This window comes from Crocodylus porosus, unplaced genomic scaffold (assembly GCF_001723895.1).
Source record: "Crocodylus porosus isolate Cpor-Errol unplaced genomic scaffold, CroPor_comp1, whole genome shotgun sequence".
Classification (NCBI taxonomy): domain Eukaryota; kingdom Metazoa; phylum Chordata; order Crocodylia; family Crocodylidae; genus Crocodylus; species Crocodylus porosus.
Window position 1 is genome coordinate 1,538,057 of NW_017728931.1, and position 9,323 is coordinate 1,547,379.

General features: G+C 46.2%; 2 protein-coding genes across 2 annotated transcripts in view; one reads left to right on the plus strand and one right to left on the minus strand.

Annotated features, from left to right (window-relative positions):
* BIRC5 (baculoviral IAP repeat containing 5) lies at positions 1-1,937 on the plus strand. The gene is made up of 4 exons (XM_019544059.1): positions 1-137; positions 228-337; positions 495-612; positions 955-1,937. Exons 1-4 carry the CDS (start codon positions 27-29, stop codon positions 1,036-1,038), a joined length of 423 nt encoding a protein of 140 aa, XP_019399604.1. The 5' UTR covers positions 1-26; the 3' UTR covers positions 1,039-1,937.
* Positions 1,389-9,323, minus strand: part of DZANK1 (double zinc ribbon and ankyrin repeat domains 1) — a 47,191-nt gene continuing 39,256 nt past the window's right edge. Inside the window, exons 16-21 of the mRNA XM_019544054.1 lie at positions 9,179-9,275; positions 7,585-7,676; positions 6,068-6,148; positions 4,665-4,792; positions 2,519-2,593; positions 1,389-2,212 (exon numbers count right to left, since the gene is read on the minus strand). Of these exons, the coding sequence (XP_019399599.1) occupies positions 2,047-2,212; positions 2,519-2,593; positions 4,665-4,792; positions 6,068-6,148; positions 7,585-7,676; positions 9,179-9,275 (639 nt within the window). The 3' untranslated portion in view covers positions 1,389-2,046. The remainder of the gene's footprint in view (positions 2,213-2,518; positions 2,594-4,664; positions 4,793-6,067; positions 6,149-7,584; positions 7,677-9,178; positions 9,276-9,323) is intronic.

A 9,323-nucleotide genomic window follows, 5' to 3' on the forward strand; every position in this document is an offset into this window, starting at 1 on the left:
CCCCGCGCGGCCGCGGTCGTTTGAAGATGGCAGAGGCCGCGCTGCCGCCCGAGTGGCGCCTCTACCTGCCTGCGGAGCGCGCCGCCACCTTCCGCGCCTGGCCCTTCACAGAGGGCTGCGCCTGCACGCCCGGCCGGGTGAGCCGCGGCCCGGGGCGGGGCGAGGGGAGGGGAGTGGCTGGGCTGGGCTGGGCTGACCTGACCCCCCACTCCTTGGCTGTGGCGCAGATGGCGGCGGCGGGGTTCGTGCACCGCCCGAGCGACAACTCCCCGGACGTGGCGCAGTGCTTTTTCTGCCTCAAGGAGCTGGAGGGCTGGGAGCCCGACGACGACCCCGCGTGAGTTTTCCCCCTCCCCACCGCGTGGACGGGTTCAGCCACGACTGTGATGAGTGCAGGAGGAGCTGAGCCCAGGAGGGAGTGGGCTCGGGAGGGCTGTGGAGTACAGCGGTGCTCTGGGAGGTAGCCATCATCCCAGCTTGGTTCTTTCACCTAGGGACGAGCACCGGAAGCACTCCCCCGCCTGTGCCTTTCTCTCCCTTCAGAAGGACGTTGCTGACCTGACACTGCAGGAGTTCCTGAAGCTGGACAAGGAGCGGATGAGAAACATGATTGTACGTGTGGCTCTGCTCTGGGTCCTGCTTGCCCCTGCGCTGAGTTCAGGGAGGTTAATGCAGCCTCTAGTCATGAGGTCTGCAAGTTGACATCCTGGCCCCACAATATGACTTCCCTGTTGTGCAGCTTTCTTTCCTCATCCCCTTTTCCCTTTCCTTGTGCTGCCAGGATTGGCTGATCTCCTGTCTGTCATGGGTGGGGCCAGACAGTGTGTCTGTTTCTGTGCCTTTGCCCTCTCCCCCTTGTCCTGGGAAAGGGCCACTGGGCTGTAAAGCAGCCCTCTGTCAGCTGAGTATGACAGTGCCTGTCCCTAAGCTGAAGAATTTCTCTTCTCTTTCCAGAAAAAGCAGATCTCTCAGAAGGTGACAGAGGTTGAAGAAGCAGCAAAGGACATGCGCCGCTACATTGCAAAGCTGACCTCCTGAGTGCTTCTCTAGTTGTTACTTGCAGGCAGCATCAGGCATGTAGATCTGCCCTCATTTGACTGCTGGAGTGATTGCATTTCTTGAGACAGCGGCTGGTAGTGGTGCTAATATGGCGGTCATGTCTTTGTAGTGGCTGAACAGCTCGTGTTGCCATCATACCATTCAGTGGCTCCAGCAGGAAAGTCTGAGCCTTGGGTAGATCTCTACCCTTCGTGGAAAGGGCTTCTCACTTCCATCTTGTTATTCTTAGCTGAGTGCTCCCAAATCTCTCAGTAGCTTTGGAAAGTCTCCTGTACAGTTCCACTTTTTTTGTTTTGATGCATTTACAAATAAATGTCTGTAAGACAAAACACTGAACAAAGATTTATTTTTACTCTGCTCAGAACACTTCCTACAATGAAACTTAACACTTGTCTTTTTACAACAGTCTGCATCAGAGGTTCCCAAACAACTTTTTTCTTATTGTGCACCCCCTTCCAGATTTACCAGCTGCCCATGTACCCTTACCAGTATACTTTTTATCTTAACCCTTCAAAGCCAGTTATTATAAGGAAAATCAAATCTGCCATTACACAGTTTTTCCTGCATAGTCACCTGGAGATGTCCTACATTTCCCCCACAGTACACATACCACAGTTTGGGAACCCCTGGTCTACATGATTCATAATGCATTATACTTAAAGTAAAATAGGCTGATCAGTCAATTCTAGATCCTACTGATACCTCCACAGAGTTGATGAATAAAGCTGAAAAGGCACAGGTATTCTCTTGAGGTCTAACCCTGAAGTTCTTAAGACTTCTTTCTGAACTACAAAAAAATAATCTTGCTTAAGGATTTTAGATAGGATTTGAGGCTTTTGACACTGTAGTCAGATGTCACTGATTTCAATGACACTTAATTAAAAAATAGAATCCAGAGCCTGAAATCTGAAGGAATTCAATGCAGTCCCATAAATTTCTTCTGACCATAAATAACCTCCAGCTCTACCTTCAACAAGGTGATTGCAGTCAAACATCAGTCAGAGTAATATTTTTGGGTTTGGTGAGTTTGTTTAGCAGTCCCTGTCCAAGTTTACTTGTAAACAATGCTATTATTTCTTTATTCCCAGTCTTCACAGCCAGATCGTATGCTGATTGTCCTTTTGCATTTTTCTTCTTAAAGCTTGCATTGCAGCTGTAAATAAAAAGCAAAATATTCAAGCTACTTGAAATTACTGGGATCAGAAAGGAAGTTGCTTACAACCAGATTCTGCTGCTTATGCATGCTGTAATGGGAGTGAAGGCATCTGATTCTGCTGGCTCTGTTATGCAAGACAGATAATGATGCAATATCAACTTGAATTGAGGCCACACAGCACAAGGAATCTCTTAAGTGTTACTAGTTATTAGTTTTCTGTAGTGAATGTAGACTCAAGTCCTGTTCCCCAAGATCTGTAAGGTTTCTTCCAGCCCCTAACAACTATGAAACTGCTGTACTTACCCTAACAAGACTTGGATGCATTTCTTTCCTTCTAATCCAAATGAAACAGCCTCATGAAGAGCAGTGTTACTATGCCTGAACAAGAGGAATCAAATTTTACCATGTGGTTTGATGTGAGTGGTCAATCACATTCTGCTATGGGAAAACAAAGAGACAGATGAGGATTGGATGACGAGATCTTATGGCTACTTAGATATAGTTCAAGGTAGCTAGCTGTGTTAGCCTGAAGTCAGGCAGAAGGCAGGGCAGAGTGTCACCTTAGGAAAACAAGTTGTATGCTACCTTTTCCTAATGGTGGAGAAAAGGATTGAAACGAGAAAAGGGTGACAGGAGAGAAGAAAGAAAGCAAGCAGGCAGGGATAGAGTGAGGGAAACATTTGGAAGGGGTAGTAAACAGGGATCTGGGACTCCAGTTTCCTACAGGAAAAAAAAATGCAGATTCCCTCTTACCCAAGAAAGTGTGGATTTTCATTTAAACTGAAACATGGATTTTGCAGTGAGCTTGCTGCAGGCTAGCAGAGTTTTAGCCTTCAAGGGGCTAGGGGGAGTGGGAGGAGGGCAGTTAGGCAGGGGATGCCATGTGCATGTGTATATACGTGGCCATCAGGCAACCTGGAGAGCAGATCCTGCAGGTAAGTCTGGTGGAGGGAGGAGGGGGTTGAGGCCCCCATAGCAGGGGAAGGAAGGGAGCTGGGCAGGGCTGGGGTGGGAACACGCAGCCACGGGGCCATGGGCAGGGAGTGGGCAGCTGCAAGTAGCTTGTCTGAGGGTTGGGGCTGGCTCCCTGTCACTACACCCCTGAGAGGAGGCCAGGGGACCTGTGCACAGGGTGGGGGTGGGCTACCTGCTGAGGGCTTGGGCTCTTCACCCTGCTGCCCACCCCTGGGCTCTGCAGCCCACTAGGCAGGACCCAACACAGCAGGGCAGAGCAGGGCTTCAGAGAGGAAGCTTCTTGCCATGCAAGCCCCATGTCACCCTGGCAAGGCATCCCCTGCCAGGCCAGCAGCAGTGTGGGGTTGTGCCCCTCGCTGCTGTGGGGCAGGTCACCAGGGCAGTGCAGAGCTTGCAGTGGCAAGGAGCTTCCTCACCTAGCCCTGCTCTGCCTTGCTGTGCTGGGTCCCAGCCACTGGGCTGTGGAGGCCCCAGGGGACAGCAGCAGGGCAGGGAGTCTGAGCCCGCAGTGGGCAGCCTGCACCCGCCCCATACATATATCTGGGGCACACGGGTTCCCCCAGGGAGTGCATGCAGTGGCAAAGAGCTGCCCTCCGACTGCTGCAACAGTTGCCACTTCCCATAGCCAGCAGCCAGGGCTCAGGTGCTGTGGGACCTGGGTCCCTGGCTCTATAGTCCTGGCAGCTGGGAGTCCTCTGGCAGGGCGGGAGAGGAAAGGAGCTGTCAGTGGGGAGTCAAGGGCACCATCAGGGCTGGGGGGCTGTGGCTTGGGAATGAGGGGCCTGGATCTGCATTCCATTGGGACAGGGTAGCTCTGATTTTCTATGATAAAAAACCCCAAATCAAATACCAAAGCTTATAGGCATAGTATAGGCAACTGGTGCCACCTTAGGAGGGGGCAGATTGAGGCCCCTGCAGTGAGGAAGGGAGTGCGGCAGAGGCAGGGGATATGGTGAGTGGGGCCCTGGCTGCACCAGGTCGTGGAACATTCGGAGCCCAGGTGGCTCATTCAGAGGCGTGGGGGGGCTCCTGCCGCTGTGTGCACCCTGCAGGAGGCCCAGGGGGCATGTGCTCCCCCCAGTCTGTGTGCTACAGCTGCCCTGGGAGCAGTGCAATGCCTCATGGATCCCACTGCTGCGTGGGCAGGGCGCGGCACAGCCCAGTGGCAGCAGGCATGTGGCATCACGCCACTCCCAGGCCAGCTGCAGCAGTGCACAGAGCCTCAGTGTGCAGCAGCAGCCAACTCTGTGACCAGTGGCAATGCACAGACTGGGGGGGGCAGGGGAGGGGCATGTTTCTTCTAGGCTCCCGCCAGGGTGCATGCAGCATCAGGAGGCCCTCCTACCCCTGCATCCCTGAATGAACTGCCTGGGCTCCAATTGTTTGAGGTAAATCGTGGGTTGCACTTTAATTCCAAAAGTAACCTTGTGCTTAAAAAGGTTGGAGACCACTGGTTTAGAGAATGATCACTTACGGTCCTGACTGATGGTCAATATCTGCACCTTTCTGCGCAAGAACTGGGATCACTTCATCATGCCCATTTAGGACAGCCACTGTTAAAACAGGTCGGTCTTCATTATTTATGCAGTTTGGGTCAGCTCCCTGAAGTAGAGAAAAGGAAGACTAACAGTTAAATTAATCATCCATTTCCTGTTTTCATATAACAAACATTCATCACAGTGAAAAATATTTTAATGCTTAGAAAATGTTGAGAAACACACAAACCTGGAAAAAATGAACTTTCGTGAATTTGTGTCTGTTCCCTGTCATGCTCTAATATTTGTCTGCAGCACAAAAAATAGTAATAGCAAACAATACCTGGCTGCAGAAGCAAAAAGGGTCAAATTCCTTTGGGTGGCAGGGAAGATTAATGTTGCAGCTGCTCTGTGGCTACTACCACAGGCAAGACAGGTGGCACAGCTGTGCTGATAGATTTAGCCAGTGCCATATCATTTCCTACCCAGCTTTCCCCTGAAACCCCCATATTTGCATTATATTGTGCAGTGTATGAGAGTGCAGTTGGAATGCACTGTTGGTGTGACATTTCTATTCCATAAGACTGCATCAGTTTTCTGCATATTATGTAAAGCAGTGTTGTCCAACTGGTGGCCTGTGGGCCACATGAAGCCCTGGGGCTCCCAGTCTGGGCATCACACCCCACTTTGGTCTCCAGCTGCTGCTGCTGGAGTCCCTGAGTTCCCTCTGCCCCTGGGGGTCAGGTGGAGTGGCATGACCTCTTGGGTTGAGGAAGCCCAGGGCCAGGAAGCTCAAGGGCACCTGCAGCCCCCATGCAGTATGAAGGCACCAATGTGGTACAGTGACAGAAGGATGGAGCACTGGGTTACATACCCACATAGTGGTGGTGGGGTGGGGAAGACACTATGGTTGGGGGAGCAAGATGCATTGGGGACATGTACAATAAGAGGTGGGTGTTGTGTGGTGCTGTGTGTGGCCCCTGCAGTATAGGCCTGGGGGTGTCTGCGGTCCCCAACCACACAGAAGTTGGGCAGCCATGATGTAAAAGATCTGGCTCTAAATGACAGGATGAGACTTCACAATAGATTTGGATTTTTTTTCTTATGACGTAGTGTTGTTAGAGGCAAGGGAGTCCCTTAGCATCACTTAACCATAAAGTTTGGGAAATGTATCCAAATGTAAATTTATTTCCTTTACAGTTTTATTTAAAGTTTTCTTTATAATTGGGCTATTAAGTGTTTTACTCCAATGGTCTGGCATCCCAGGAACAATTTCTGAGGTTATAATATTATAAAAAGTCATAAATATGACTTATGACTATGACTTAATGCTTATGAAATAACCAGATGCTGAACTGTCTCCTGAAATTCTGAGATAGAAACGACCTCATTTTAAACTTACTTCATCAAGCAATTGTTCTACTATAGAAATTCTTCCTTCACCACTTGGGCCCACTTCTTTCAGTAGCTGTCTAGCCTCAGGCTGTGGAAATACAGAAATCAACAACAAAACAATTCACATAGTGAGAATCTGATTGCATGTCCAGATTCTGCCCTTGGATACAGGCAGACAATTTGAAGTGAAGGATGCACATCAATCTGAGGGAAAAATGTTATACATTTGAATCTCACCAATCCACACACAATTTCCTTTAAATAGAGTTGTTTCCAGTTCTGAGCAAATACTGAGTGAACAACAGCACTACAGGCAGCTAAGGTCCCCCTTTTGCTAGCACTTACGCATATGTTTAACTATGTTACCACAAGCAGTTCCACTGAAATAAATAGCTACTCAAGGTAGTCAGGTTAAACATGTAATTGTTTATAGGATTACAGCCTAAACCATCCTGTTTTTACAAAATAGGAGGCATATTTACCACAGCACAGTGAAGGGGTGTGTGTGTGTGTGTGTAAAATAAACGTTGTTTTACAAATAAAACTAAACTCCAGTTTTAAGGTGCATGAAAAAAATACAGTTTGTGATGCACTATCCTTTTTAATTGTTTACTGAGGCTAAAGTTCAGACCTTGGCGTACTGATTGGGTATGTGGGCTCTATTATGTGGCTATGAGTAGAAGGAAGAGGGGACTGCTAGACCGTGGAGCCACTCTGTGACGTTAACTGGAGCCAATGACTTGAAATAGCCTATGCAAACAACACCTCCTAGGATTTTCAGATGTGGTAAAGTCATTTTTGGCCGAACTGTAGTACAAGCAGACTTGTTTGTGAAACAGCTGGGATTGTATGAAATGCTTTAAAAAGTAAAAGCTTTTTCTAGTTGCTTTTCAGATGCCATAGAGTGTGGCTTGCTGAAATAAGGTATCTTGTGGGTGGAAGTGATTGGAAGGGCTTACATTGCTACACTGAAAATCATCTTTTTTTTCTTAAGAAAGCCTTACATTCACAGAATCAGTGTGTACTGTATTTCTTAAGTCAAAGTAACATAGTAAATTTCTCCCCCATTCTCTCCTTCAGATGGATAAATGGTAGGACCATATGTCAACACTAGTTTCCCTTTAAAAGTTTCTATTTAATAATCAACCCTCTCTGAAACATTAAAGTTCCTGTTAGGTAACCAAGTGATAGAATCTCTGCCCCTGCCCCTGTTTTTATGAAAGCTTAGATCCTTCCATTGAGCTACTTGCATTTGGTTCAGATGGGAATTTTTCTCATTAGAAATAAAAACTGCACAGTTAAAACATGGTTTTTCAAAGAGTAGGAAGATGTTTGATTAAATGCAGTTTTTGAAAACTATGTATATCAGCCAACTATTTTTATTGTACATAAAATGCTTTCCCTAATCAATGTTTCAAAAAATGTTTTTCCTTTGGGTGTCCCTTTAGATGCAGTGTTAGCACTTCTACAACTCAAATTTCCTTCCTACACTCACACACTTATAAAGCTGTAGGAAATACATACGGGCAGCTTGTCTTCTTTTTCTACAAATTTTCTTGTCTTCTTTGGTCTTTTTACTTTTCCTTTAGAGCTTGAGATTTGACCCTCTTCACTCACTAAATAGGGAGAATTTGGTATTAAAATTCAAAGCAAGTCCAGTAATGCAACAAGAACTTAGAACCAAGGTATGCAATCAACTGATTATTCAATAAGATGGCCAAAGCAATACATCAGAAGCAGTTCTTGCTTGGGGCCAAATGAAAACAGAAAAAACTAAGTTTCTATTTCATTTTGGGTTATTAACTTAAAACAAACCCCGTATTAAGCTTAGGAAAAATTCTGAAAGAAAAACATTCTTTTTTTCAATGAAAAAAACATGCTTTGACTTTTCCAGAATTTTGTTTTCAGATGTTTCCAGCTAAAACTATTTGCTAAACTTGCAAATAGGTTTCATCTGTCCTCAAACTGCATTTTTTAGCAAATGATTAATTAAAAAAATTACCCAGGCTTCTACTCAAGAGGCAAATGTGGTATATGCAATGCGATTGCTTGGGCAGGGTAAATCCATTACTGTACAGAAGTCCAGTAAAGAAACCTGAGCTGCATTTAGAAAGAGGTTAACTTGTGCTGGCCATTTGCACTGGAGCGCATTTCAGCTGAAGTACATGGGAATCTAAATGGCTCTTAATAGTTCTGAAAACCAATTAGCTCTTAATGCATTGTCTGCCATTCCCAAATTGCAGATCAATAGGTTTACAATTAGCACTAATATTAAAAGACACTGATAGGCATTTATGCAATCATTAAAAAAAATAAGGACACAGTAATCCATGCATTCTAGTGCTGACCTTGTAGGCAATGACAGTTCCAGCAAAATACCAAAATTCAATAAGAGGCAATCACACCTCTTACTGAAGCCAACAGAAGCAGTGCCAATATAATTCCTCTGCAAACTGGGTCACCAGATTGTTTTAGTTGCCAACTGTAGCAAAACCTAAACTCTATAAGCAACAGCTCAAAATTAATAACAAATATGACTTTGATATATTACTGTCCAATGGGAGCCATACAGTTACTGGCCATTAATATCACTTGGATAAAAACACCATGCTAAGCTTAAGTTGCAGCTTGCTGAATTTTTCAGCTCTTCTCTGTGGATGAAATTCAATGTCTGTGAGAACTAAGCAATGCTTGCGTACACCTACACATCATCTTAAATGTTGTATAAGTCCTATTTTGAATTTTTAAATGGCAAAAATGGTACCAGCATATATGGGGTACACCAGGGGTAGACAACCCCTGACATGGGTGCCAGAGCATGGCACACAAAGGCATTCTGCTTGGCACGTGTGTCAGGGTGGACAGTGGAGAAGGGGCTGGGGATGCACTGCCACAACAAGGATTGGGCCCCTCGCAGCTCCCCCACTGTCTGCCTCAGCACATCAACATCTTACAATTTGTGGCTGACGTGTTTTTGGCACGCTATCCAAAAATGATGCCGACTGCTGGTGTACATTGTCTGAAAAAGGATTAATTTATCAGTGTTAGCATCCAACGTTAAACTTATGAGAGCTAAAGCTATATTTATGACAGATTGCAAAGACACAGGAACACTCACCTAGACTAAGGTGACTATCATATAGGCCATCTCTGCCTTCTGTCACAGTGCTCAGATAATGATTGTCAAACTTTATTGGTTTGCTTGTAAGAATACCCTAGGGAATAATAAAATGCACACATTTAATTGGAATATTATGTAATGC

Excerpts from the sequence above, each read along its gene's own strand:
- BIRC5 (XM_019544059.1), top strand. The coding sequence starts at position 27 with ATGGCAGAGGCCGCGCTGCCGCCCGAGTGGCGCCTCTACCTGCCTGCG. Across the intron at positions 338-494 it reads GAGCCCGACGACGACCCCGC|GGACGAGCACCGGAAGCACT; the intron begins GTGAGTTTTCCC and ends TCTTTCACCTAG. Across the intron at positions 613-954 it reads AGCGGATGAGAAACATGATT|AAAAAGCAGATCTCTCAGAA; the intron begins GTACGTGTGGCT and ends TTCTCTTTCCAG.